General features: G+C 43.7%; 1 protein-coding gene across 2 annotated transcripts in view; it reads right to left on the bottom strand.

Moving 5' to 3' along the window:
• The window catches only part of VWDE (von Willebrand factor D and EGF domains), a 388,413-nt gene that overhangs the window by 17,152 nt on the left and 357,855 nt on the right, over nucleotides 1–13,406 (bottom strand). For both annotated transcript variants that reach the window (XM_069211824.1, XM_069211825.1), the window contains 2 exons: nucleotides 6,851–6,946; nucleotides 6,664–6,759 (listed from right to left, as the gene is read on the bottom strand). In XM_069211824.1, the coding sequence (XP_069067925.1) occupies nucleotides 6,664–6,759; nucleotides 6,851–6,946 (192 nt within the window). The remainder of the gene's footprint in view (nucleotides 1–6,663; nucleotides 6,760–6,850; nucleotides 6,947–13,406) is intronic.

Here is a 13,406-nt window from a genome sequence, read left to right as displayed (position 1 = left end):
TAGTTTGGTGGCAGGCTATGTAGAGTGCTTAATGAAGGGGTGTGAAAGGATGCAATCAATACTACCTACTGGTACAACAAAGACCCTTTGTGTGAATTCAGTGTTATAACCCTAAGACCTCTTAAACATGGGCTAATTCGTCTGTTTCAAAGAAGAACACTTAAAAGGAGGTGATATAGTGTAGTCCTACCACATGCTTATGGGGTTTTCTTGAACCCAAATACAAAACACTTTCATGACCCTCAACTGGTTCGGTTCAATGCCTAATGATTACCCACCAAATGCTAATGAGAATGCAGTGCTGTTCGGATCTCAGAACATAACACAATGGCATCAAACAACACAACATAGCATAATATTAAGAAATAATATTACAGACTCCTTAGCTACATTAGCACATTTCAATAGAAAAATTTCAAACTTTCCTATCAATCAAAATGGCAGCACTGTCAAGAAAAAAGTCAGTATTGATATAATCCCCATTTATTCTGATGTACACTTTAAAATATAAATGTACAATCACCAAGATCGCTAAAATATTTGTTTCACTGCAATGTGATGGAAGGCTGCTTCCAACTGGGATCTCTGCTCATGCTCATACCTTGAGCAATGGCCACTCGTGGTGGTGGTCTGGACTGCTGCCAATGAGGTGGCCCAACCGCCGCATTACAACCCAGGCCGTCGGACTGCCAGGGAACTGACAGCTCCACAAGGATCTTGGATCCCGGTGGTCTGGAGGTGGCAGGGGTCGTAATCTGCCAGGGCCTGCCCTGTGGATTATGACCTTGTTCTCTGCCAGCGGTTTCATGGAGGTAACACTGCCATGAAATGGCTGGCAGAGAACAGGTGCAAGGGGCAACAGGGAGGCCCCTGCACTGCCCATGCATTTGGCCAGCACCATTGCAATGTACACTTAGGTTTCCGCCTGCCAACCTACCTGCAAACCCACAATAGCTCCTGCGAGGAGGGCATTGCATAGGTGGCGGCCACACTGTTGGGAGTTTGGCAGATGGAATTTTCATGTTTGATGGCCAGATGGCAAACTTTTCCAATTTTTATTTCCAAAAACTAAATCCCAAAGCAGGTGCTTATTTTTTTGGGAAAAAAAAACTACTGACACCATGGATGTTTTCCATGGTGAAGGGGTAACTTTTTTTTTCCCTGTCCCTCACCACCAATATATGCCTGATGGTGACAGACAGTAAAATAAAAAGCCATCCAACCTTCCACTCTAAGTAGGGTGGACAATCAGATGACTTACCCATGATGGCCTCTACTCCTACTGCATGTGTGTAAACCTGGTGGTCAGCCCACCTCTAAATTAGGTGGACAGACAGTGAGTTTGGTAGGGAGAGCACTCCTTTGCTAGAGAGTACCCTCTCCAACAAACTCTTAATCAGCTCATAAGACCTTAGTGTCAGAAGGTCTAGAGAATCTTCTCTCAGGCTGGAGAGAATTCCAGAAAACATATCAGTAGAAGGGAAGTTAATCGAAGGGACGTTAAGCATACCCATGAAAACCATAAACCTACAAAAATTCTGCCTCGTCAATGCACAGCGTATGACAGCATAGAACACATATGATAACAGAGTTCACCATAAATGCCATCCTCAGATGCATCATATAAAATATTACCTTTCTCACCAAACTCAATATATTTGCCTAAATGGCCTTTTTTGCAATTTTGATTGGATTTGACTTACATTTAAATATAATGGGAATGAAGGTTGTAAGTTACCTATATATTTGCACTGTGGCTCGCATTCATCTAGACAATTCGTGGTTGTTGGGATAGCAATTTTTTGGTTTAAGTAAAATATTTAACTTTTATTTTCTACATACAGTGCTAATTGTTGGGACCAGCAATGAACTTAGGATTGGAAGGTTTCTTATTGTCAACAAAGTGAACTGAATGTTTTGCTCTCCGTTTGCTTCCTCCATACCACAGAAGACGTGAGCTGTAGTAAGAGATACAGGCACAAAAAGGTGGACTGAAATGCAGCCCGAAGTGGCTGAGAGTTACATTACACACCCTAAGTGTGGAGGATGTGCCCAGCTATGGGTCCCACACTCACTGTGACACAGAACCCAAGCTTTACCTCACTGATGAGGCCTAAACAAACAAAACTGATCTTGTGTTCTCTAGAGCTGACTAGGTTGTGCCACTGAGCAATTGCTAATGACACTCGAGATTAAATCAAGCATTACTTTCATCACCTTGCCATTTGTTCTGTAAGAGATGCAAGGGCGCACCCTAAGCAGAAGAAATACATCTATTGTTGAGACAGTGGGCACATAAGAGACATATTGCATTAGTTCCTTTGTGCCACTCAATTTTATTTTCGTCTCTACACAGACCTGAACAGCTGCCCTTCTGTTAGTTGGAGCACTATACTACAGCCAGCCTCATACATCCACAGCATCCAGGAAGAGAATGAGCCATAGCTGAAACCCTAGATAATTGCAAACGTTTTGAATGATACAACATAACTGGTCACTTTGTTTATATAAAACATCCTGTCAATTTCTTCAATGCTCTAGCTCCTCCACAGGATCATTTTTTTAATATAACAGCACTAACTGTCATTATTCCCTTAGCTCTCCTTGTACATATTCCTCTTTGCAAAAATAATTTCTGACCTGCCTGCTCCTCCAATAGCACACTTTCCATCAACCTGAATATTATCCAGTGATTCCAGCTGTTCAGGGACTAATTCCATTTGTCCAGCGTAAATTCTTATGTCTAGATAATGTCCAGCCACCAACTCTCCCAACTAAAAACCTGATCTACCCTTCTCAGTAATTGCAACTCAGCAACAGACTATGGAACCCTGCCACCAGCCACTGATTCTCTTAGCTAAAGTGGCAATCAATTGCATGACTGGTGCCTCTCCCATTCGAGTCCCTGAATCAAACAGACCAGTCACTGTGCTTTATCAGATCAATATTGTTGATCCATTTACTCCAAATTGTCAACCACACATAATTTGTTACACAGCAATCAACATGCCCTTTCAAACATAATCTTCACCATGAATGGCCACTGAAAATCTTAGCCCAACTGCTAAGTCCCCGACTCCTGAAAGGATTTCTCATATGGGACATTAATATCCCTCTCCTACTACAGACTTCAAATACTCATATGCTGACTTCCCTGTTTAGAGAGTGACTTTCTCCTGGTGGTCACCCAATTACATATTGAGGGGCATATTTATACTCCGTTTGCGCCAAATTTGCGTCGTTTTTTTCGACGCAAAACTAACTCCATATTTATACTTTGGCGTTAGACGCGTCTAGCGCCAAAGTTCATGGAGTTAGCGTAATTTTTTTGCGTGAACACCTTCCTTGCGTTAATTATATGCAAGGTAGGCGTACCCGTCTTAAAAAATGACTCCGATGCATATGCGTCGTATTTATACTCCTGGGCAAAAATGACGCCCGGGAGTGGGCGGGTCTAAAAAACCCGCATTTGCGCCGGATTTTAGCGCCTGGGTCAGGGCAGGCGTTAAGGGACCTGTGGGCTCAGAATGAGCCCAGAGGTGCCCTCCCCTGCCCCCAGCGACACCCCCTGCCACCCTTGCCCACCCCAGGAGGACACCCAAGGATGGAGGGACCCACCCCAGGGACATTAAGGTAAGTTCAGGTAAGTATTTTAAAAAAAAAAAATTGTGGCATAGGGGGCCCTGATTTGTGCCCCCCTACATGCCACTATGCCCAATGACCATGCCCAGGCGACAGAAGTAATTTCTGTGGGGGATGGGCGTCGTAAAAAAATGCCGCAAATCGGGTTAAGGCAATTTTTTTGCCTCAGCCTGACTTGCACCATTTGTGGACGCCCATACGCCATTTTCCCCCTACGCCGGCGCTGCCTGGTGTACATCGTTTTTTTTAACGCACACCAGACAGCGCCGGCGGCTAACGCCGGCTAACGTCATTCAATAAATACGGCGCCCGCATGGCGCTTCAGAATGGCGTTAGCCGGCGCTAATTTTTTGGGCGCAAAACTGCGTTAGCGCAGTTTTGCGTCAAAAAGTATAAATATGGGCCTGAGTCACTGACTTTGTTTTCTTAACGTTTTCTTCATTAACAACCTAATGAAGTTCTCATAGGCCACCGGCTCCCTATATCATCCAGCTGCCCTACCAATGACAACTCCTGCAAATTCACAGGCCCCCTAACTATCTTTCTTGCCAAAACCACTCACCCCTGTTAGTGCACTGGTTTTAACTTACTTATCCTGTCCATGTTTGGCTTCTCCTTATCAGTACTTTACTATGCAAGATCAACCACTGTTAACCCCTTCTCATTCTCGAGTTCACCCTACTAGCTAAGTGACTCCCTTACTCAACCACTAATTGATATTGTTAAACACTTAGGGCCTGATTTCGATCTTGGCGGACGGGGTTACTCTGTCACAAACATGACAGATATTCAATCCGCCGTATTACGATTCCATTGTATTCTATGAAAATTGTAATACAGCACACGGAATAACCATCACGTTTGTGACAAGTAACCCATCCACCAAGATCTAAATCAGGCTATTAACCCTCTAGAAAATCCTCTGGGCCAACTGTCCCCTCCACTGACAAACCCTCAACTTTGCTACACATTCACAGACCCTGCTGCTAAAACTATTGTCTGGCCCAGACTGGACACTGACTGCCATGCAAAGCCAATTGCTCAGCCACTGATGTACCTGCTCAGCCACTTACTCCCTGTGGCCATCAATGGAATCCCCCTGACAGGGCCATTAAAGGATCATTACCTGCCTTCTATTGTGACAGTGGCTGCCCTGGACTTTCTGTCTGAGTTTCCTACGTTTTACTGGATTTCCAAGGGAACTTTATACTTGGTGTTGTTTGCAGATGGTAGAACCTTATTGTAGCATTGTTGTTATTGTCTTTCCGAAGGGGTAGGGCCAAGTCTTATTATCTGAAGAACATTGCTGCTCTCGTCTACGTGATAGAAGAGAAGAGATGCTGCACTGCTTGGCAGCTGATTCCCACCATGAAAACATAACAGTGCCTGATGACTTTTGGAGGTACCTCAATGGAAGGTGCTACCCAGTTGTCATGAGGTCCTTGCATAGCACATGGTCAGACTAATTGACAAAATAAAGCTTATGACATGGGGCATTGGTCTGCTGAGACACTTTTTTGACATTATTTGTGATAACCCTACCTTTGGGTTTCCTTGGCCCAAATGTGCATCTTTCCAGTTCAAAATAGATATTAAAGTTAATCCTCTTCATCCTTCAGCTGAGTGCAATAGACAAGAGTAAATACCTTTTGTTTTAGCTATCATTCAAGTCTTTATGGCTCTATGGACATCATCATGCAATATGATGATTGCAACTCCTTTTTAAGGAGCTGTTCCTAGTCATGCCTAGTGAAACGTTTAGATATAGCAGGTGCACACAATCCATTAAGTGCCCCCACCATCTGGAAATACTAACTGTGGACGTTCCTCTTTGAAAGACAGAACCATATGCCTTGTTATCTTTAGGAGTGCTTAGACCGTGCTATATTTACCACGTTGCAAGGCCTGCAAAACTACTTAAAATGTTAATTAAATGAACTGTGTCCCTATGCAGACTACCAGAGCTATGTTAAAGAGGAAAAAAGAGACAGTGAGGCTCCTAGCACTCTAATTAATCGTCTCTTTATTTTAAAGTGGGACCTTCCTCATGTAGGCGATGAATTTTTAGAGACAAAAACATTTTTGTTTTTAATTGAAACTCAGAAGCTGGGGCTTCGAACAACTGAGTTGTCAATTTTGTAGCTAAATACCATTTAGGCAGAGGGCCAGGACTCCTACCATGTTTGCTACATTGTAGTCTTTTACCTGGATATGCTGGCTCATTGACTGAGACTATGATTACAAACACTAGTGTGAATCAGACAACACCTAAGGTAGGCAAAGATTCATATACATTTTCCGAAGGAATAACATTGGCCACAGCGTTTAATGTTATTTAAACCCTTGCCTCAAAAGTCACCACTATGGAAAGTTGCAAGAAAATACTCAATAAGATGCCCTTTTAAATGTTCGTTGATGACTTGGAGAAAGAGACTGCTCCAGTACCTCAAGAAAAAGCATCCAAGAAAAACAATTCAATTTCTAGTAATTATAATAATTTATCTAGCTTTGATAAATCTGTAAAAACAAATACATAAAATGAATGCAGACAGTTGAAGTTAGCTGCTAGGTTATCACATTTCGCAGTGTTTTGGCATTAAGAAACGTTTACAAAACCTTTTGCCATTAGTTTTGCTATGCAACATCAAACTCAGTAATTGAGCATTCCATGGTCTTGTGTGTGTTCTTGTTTAACCTTGAAAGAGGCATTGGCAAAGTAACACATGTACAGAAATATGCATTTTCTCACCACCCTGCATGACTGGGGCCTTAGAGGGTGGTTCAACCAGTCAGTTTCAGAAACAGCTGCTAGCAAGTGCAGCATTTGAATTATATGTGTCTAAATGGTTTCTGATGTGATGAATTGTTGTAACGCCTTAGCTAAATGCTTAATTTGACTCAAATAAAAAAGCAACTAGATCTTAATGCTTGACACACATATAGCTCACAGATGCGAATTCGAGCAGAACTATTATTTTGGGAAATGTTCCAAAAATGTTAAGATTTGAATAATAGACTTACGTGTGTTGCATTTTTTTCCTTTCCACCCTGAGGGACACGAACACACGTTGGGCCCCACACACCGTCCACCGTTCATGCACATTGGATCGCAGACACCTTAAGAGATGGCAGTACCAGTAAGAACATTCCAACTCCAGAAAGGACATTTTGAAAAGTAGTACTTTTGTTAATGTTTGCAAAATCTTACTTTTTTGGCACCTTTTCCCATTGTAGCCTTCAGGACAAGTGCAGACGTTATTCCTCATGCAGTGACCGCCATTCTTGCAGGGAGGGTTGCAAACCGCTGCAGGAGAAAACAGAGAATAGGTCGATGATATAGAGGCCAGTGCAAGACTGATCTTTCTGAGGTTAATAAAATGAATACCATTGTGTTGGATAATAATAACCATCTGAATGTATGATTTAGCAGTGTATGTGTTATGGTTTATGTTATGCACATGTATATTATAGACCTACAATATAGTACGCCTTTCTGTTTGTATATTGTGTATACAGCAGACTGAAGAACACAGCACTCCAAAGAGTGATGTTCTACAATGAGCATACCGGTAGGGTTGGAGAATTTTGAGTAGACTAGGCGTTTCATAAGGTGTAAGAGGGCGATATTGATAGGGAATAGAAATTAAAAGGGATTTTGAGATTAGCGAGGAAAGTAGAGGGATTAGGAAGGAGGTATATAGTTAGGAAACAGGGTTGCCATTAACTACTGTAAAGGGGAGGAATTGTGGGAAATACAATATGAATAAGTGAAGTGGGTTTGGATGTCGATTAGGGGTTGCTGAAGGCAGCATCTGCTATCACTGGCTTGACCTTTGTCCTTACCAATGGTCCCCTTGCTGCACCTGATCCAGTCAATTCTCTCCTTGTCCATTCTCTAGGCCCCCAAGAGCAAACTGAAGAATTTTGAGAGACTTACAGTTAGAAAGTGAGTGAACCCGGAAATATCATTTTTTGTAAGTGTGTGTGAATTAATATTCGTGAGTAAGGTGGGAAAAGGGGCAAAGTGGTATCTTTTCAGTATCTGTCAGCGTTATTAATGGCAGGTTGGGACTTTCAGTAGATGGCGATCACTACATCACCCGTTATTCTCTGAATATGGCATGCAGTACATTTTGAGCCTTGCCCCTCACACAAACAGATAATAAACACGCACAGGGCCTGCTCCACAGTGAATTTGTTGTGACTTACTCTCGTAGTAGTTATGACTTGCTGCTCAGTTTCAGGGGTGCCTGAAGAACTCTTAGCTCTTTCATAGAAATGCAGGATTAAGCCTGGACCTCTACAAGAACAACCTACTAAAAACATTCTTCAGCTTTTTGCACACGTCTTTTTTTCTGCAACTCCGTCATTAAATAAAATAAAACGGTAACACACTCATAAAGTCATAAAGCAATGTTTAAACAGCCCTACAGACAAAAAAAGGGACTAAGGTCTATGTTCTGAAATCACGAGGTTTGGGTAATAAGTATCATTAAATGTATATTGCAAATGATTTAATGAATCTGCATGGTTTCTCCCAGTTTCCGAAATTAGGTGATTTCGTTTTTCCGACATGTGAGGGAAGGCTGACAGATGAGCTGAAAATCTGCTAAACCACGCATTTAAATATTATCCTGTCAATGCACATGGCCCACATAATGCCTTAATTTAAACAATAACAATTGCCAGTATAAAGCATGTAATGCAAACATGCTTTTCCATATGAAGGTCAAGCATAACGTTACAACCTTCCTAATTGGCAGGTATTTAGCATAACGGGACTACATATGGTTCTGTCAAATAGATCCTTATGATTAATGTCTAGCAGTGCTAGCAAAATTGCCAGCTGTATCGGCAACCACAGACGAGAAGCAACAATCGGGCATCTCGAATTTAGATCACACTCAACTTGTGTGGCCCGCAGTTCAAGCCTGTGTGAGGATTATTGTGTTGATTACAATTTATTTCTACATTGCCACTGAAGTGAACCGAAGTGTCTTGAATGACACAGAACTCTCAGCATGTTGCAAATACATGGGTATTCGCCAACGTTCAGCTACAAATGGTGTTGCGTTGATAGAAGTGCGTAGGTAAGTCATCCCACAAAATGAAGTCCCTACCTCAGAACTGTTATGGAGACTTGTGACCTGCAGTGGTGGCACCGACTTCAAGAAATTATATCTTGCAGTCACAGCCTTCTAAAGGACTCTGTCAGCCTTATTTAATTATTCATTTTACTAAGCCTGCTCGTTGTACTGATGATGCAAATGTATTCCACCATTCCTGACCGGATAATACCATGATCCAGAGGCGGAGATGTCCTTGCAATATAATTTACATCTCTGACTGAAAGAGGCGCACAAACACAAGTTGCTGCTACAATTGCTGTGCAAGTGATGTTTTGATCATGTATAATAAAAAATAGATTTTGACACTCCTAAAAGTGACTTGGTCTAAAAGGACTGCTTAGACCTCTGTAATTATGAGAAATTATATGTGTTTTATTTCCTCTCCTCTGTGTTTCTAGCTGTACAGTGAAAAGCAGAAAGTACATATTTATGGCATCATGTTTATTTGTTGCTCTCTTTAGGTATTTATACAAAAGTTAGAATCTGCATATGTCTACACATTCCGAGCTGCAGTGCCTTTTTCTTAAAAACTCACTTGTATTAAACTGGGTCTAATATCTTTTACAACAAATATTTAACAGCTATTTTGCACTAGAGATTCTACTTTATTCTTCATGTTTGCAACCATGTTCTCTCTTTCTCATGAAAGAGCTACGCATTAATTATGTCAGTGGTTTGAGGGAATGGTGATGGTGTGACAATGTTATATAAGGAATAAAATCCCCCCTGCCGTACATGATAAGAATATTGCAAGTCACCTCAGAGTTCCATTGGCCTCATTCCTTGAAATGGTCATGGAACTCCTTGATGACTTCAGAAACAAAATGGCCGAACAAAACTATATCAAATTTGGCAGAAACTAAGGGCCTCATTACAACTTCGGCGGCCTTTTTGGAAGACCACCAAAGCCGTTGCAGGAATCAGACTGCCAGTGCTGGCGGTCTGTTGCTGCCATATTAGGAGTCATTAAAGGACTACTGCCCATTTATGGGCGGAAGTCTGACTCTGAAGATGCGGTTGCATCACCAGCATCGCCACGCCAGTAAGACTCCACCCGGAGTATTACAAGCCATAATACTGCTTGGCGGAGTCCTGCAGGTGTGGTGGAGCTGGCGGTGCAAGACCGCCAGGACCCATCCCCTCCCGGAAGACCTCCTTGATGGAGAAGGTAAGTGGCTGTCTGAAAGTGAGGGGATAGGGTGTCTGTGTTTGTGGGTGCATGTGTGTGTGTGTGTATGCGGAGGGGGGAAGGAGGTGTACTGTGAATGCATGTATGCAGAGGGGGTGGTGAATACCTGCTTGTATGTAATTAAATGTGAATGTTTGTGTGTGTATGTGGGCGTGTATGGAGGTGTCTGAGTGCATGTGTGCGAGTGAGTGGAGATGTGTGTCTGCATTTTTGCGAGTGAGTGGGGGTGTTTGTGTGGATGTATGTGTTTGCTGAGGGATGTGTATGTGAATGCATATGTGCGTGAAGGGGTGGGAGGTGTTTGTAAGTGTGCAGATGGGTGTAGAGGGGATGTGCATATGTCTGGCTGTTTGGGGGTGCATGTGTCGGCAACAGGAATGGGATTCCTGTCACCAGGTACGTGACTGCCAGGGTTTTTGTGGTGGGGTGACCACCACAGAAAACCTGGCGGTCTGCAGCCTTGTAATCTGGCCGGGAGGCTGGTCCTGCCACCGGGTTGGATGTGCACACTGCCAGCCATGTCGGTGCGACAGGCGGTGTTGTGGAGGTTTGGCTTCAGCCAAGCCTCAAAACTCGTAATGTGGCAGTCTTTACTGCCGCGTCCGTGGTGGTAAGACTGCAATGGCAAGGCTGGAGGTCTGATGACTGCCAGCCTCGTAATGGGGCCCTACATCTTTACTCAGAAAGTGTGCTTTTTGTGATGTGGTGTAAATCTGATCAGCCGTTTTTTGACTTAGTAAAGGTCAAAATATAGTGATATCTCGAAGGTTGCTGTTCTCCCGCTATGTCCTAACTTTAAAAAAATAAACCACTCTGTTTGGCCAAGAGGACCTTTTTTAACTGTTGGCTTCTTTAGTCCTGTGGGAATAACCATTGTTGCCATGTCTCATGACTCAGGATTTGTTAGCCTTTCAGAAAATGTTGAAGACTTGGTTGTTTACGCTCTAAGGTTGTGGTTGGAACTGGGCAAGTATGAGGTCTAGCACCAGGCTATCCCTTTGGGGATGTAAGTGAACTTTATAAATATATTTAATAAAAATAGCTGTTTAAAAAAACAAAAAAAAACACTGAAATTCACTAATTGTAGTTGATTAAACTAACTATAACTTGTGCCTTTGCCATACACTACTTATAACCTCATATTACATAACTCATGACATGTCAAATGACATCATTGATTGCACCACTACCCCTGGGACAATATGGCATTACAGGAGGGGCCATAAATGTGTGTGCAGCCCCTTTTGTAAAGCTGATTGTGGTGGGACACATGTAGCGCTAGTGCTGTTTTGAGACGGAGGTCCTTCATATGCATGGGAGTGTAGCCCCATGCAAATGAGAGAAACACTTTGACTCTGCCCCTGGCCCGCTTCCAAGTATGGACAATGGTACAGAGGTAATTAGGCCCTTAAGAGTGCACAACAAAAAAGGTGACTCATTGTTAGTAAGCTGCCTGGGGGGAGCTCTCTGAGGGGCAAAGAGGGTCCCATGGAGGCCATAGACATTCGCCTGCAGGTGGGAGAAATCACCCCCTGCAACCACCTGCAGGGGGATCTCTGTCCCTTTTTCAAACACAGGCCGACATGGAAGCATCCTGACATGAGCATATACATCATAACAGAGTCTACTGCCCCTGTCCACACCAGGCGCACCTTTTGAAATGTGGGCCTGGGGCATACTGGAACTATTTGAATTGGTCCTTCCTGCAGGGTAATCCCCAAACTTTTTGCCTTCCTCCTTCTATGTTTCTGACCTTTTTTTTGTTGGCTTTAGGACTCTGGGCACTTTACCACTGCTAATCAGTGCTAATGTGCATGTGCTCTCTGGTTGTAAAACGTGGTATAATTCGCTTACACCTGTTCGGCTTATTTAAGTTACCTGTGAGTCCCTTGTAAACTGGTATACCATATGCGCAGGGCAGGTAAATGAAATGCTACTAGTTGGTCTGCAGCTCTGATTGTGCCACCCACAGAAGTAACCTTTCAAGCTTGTCTCAGGCCTGCCACTGCAGAGCCTGCACGCATAGTTTACTGCCACGCTGACATGGCGTGCAAACTACTTGCAAAGGCCTAAACTCCCTTTTTGCTACACCTAAGTCACCCCTAAGATAGGTCCTAGATAGCCCTATAGGCAGGGTGTTGTGTATGTAAAAGGTAACACATTTCTCTTTATGCACTATATGTCCTAGTAGTGACAGTCTATTTAGTTTCTCACTACTGTGAGTGCTGCTCCTCTCACAAGATTTCATTGGAAATGCCCTGACATATGTCTAAGTAGTATCTTCTGATCTGTAAGGAGTAGCATGGGCATGTTTAGTATGTTAGGAATGGTATTGAGAAATCCTGCTTACTGGCGTAGGTGGATTTTGCATTACTATTTTAGAATTGCCACTTTTAGAAAGTGGGCAGTTATCTGTTCTTATATCTCTAGTGCTTTCAGCCTGACTCCAATCCCCAACTGGGGCCAAGTGACAGTTCCTCTTGGTGCATACTTTCCAGACAACTATAACATAGGAAGGGCTGGGTGTGGCAGAAGAGGCATCTGCATTTTGATAGTCTTCATTGTCTGGGGAGAGGGAGGTTCGTTCACACCTTACATGTGAATAGGCTGTGTCCTGCCCTCACACAATGGACTGAGTAGCCCCTACTGATGTCTGGATATGGGGTTAGGTTGAAAGCGTGTTGTGCTTGACTTGAAAGCACCCCTTTGAAGTTACACCCTGAACAAAGACATTTTAGAGGATAAGTAGAGGGCCTCTTGCCCCCTGAATTTAGAGAACCTCTGTCAGAAGGACTGCTGGACTATGCAAAGGAATCATCTGGACTGCTCTTCTTATGTTGCCCTCCTGCCTTGTGTCTTCTGGGTGGCCCAAAGGACTTATCTCAATTACTTTTGCCTTGTTGCCCTGCTTCCAGCCTGTTACCTGACTACAGTGGCACCTCAAGAACTGCCAGGAGGATGCGCCATTAGGGAGCCTTGCTCAAATGTGGTGGCTGGAAGGACTGCCACATCTCCATAGCTACCTAATGAGCTGACCTGCTGCTGGCTGCCTGCATTGTGACCTCGAGTGCTCTCCAAGGGCTGGACTGCATACCCAGTTCATGCAGCCTAGATTTCGGGTAAACATGTGACGGAGCACTTTCTATGGTCCCACGAGAAGCAACATGTAGTATTTTGCCCTTGTTGTGTGCTGCTGTATGAGCACTATATTGTGCCCCAGCGTGTATTGATCACGCTCTGCTGGAATTACTCGAAAGGCACCCCTAACTGACACACGACTCCAGGCCGAGGCTGGAGCACACTGAGCCTTCGGCACTTTGCCAAGGCAACCAGTAAGCCTCCCATCATCAGCACAGCAGGACCTGCCCTAGGGACCAGCGTGGGCCAGAGTCCACAGAACCGGCCCCAGGAAGAAGACTGTAGCGGTGGAGGTTCAGGGTAGCGGG

The sequence above is a fragment of the Pleurodeles waltl genome, chromosome 10, assembly GCF_031143425.1.
Source record: "Pleurodeles waltl isolate 20211129_DDA chromosome 10, aPleWal1.hap1.20221129, whole genome shotgun sequence".
NCBI classification, from domain to species: domain Eukaryota; kingdom Metazoa; phylum Chordata; class Amphibia; order Caudata; family Salamandridae; genus Pleurodeles; species Pleurodeles waltl.
This window is presented reverse-complemented; position numbering and strand designations above follow the sequence as displayed.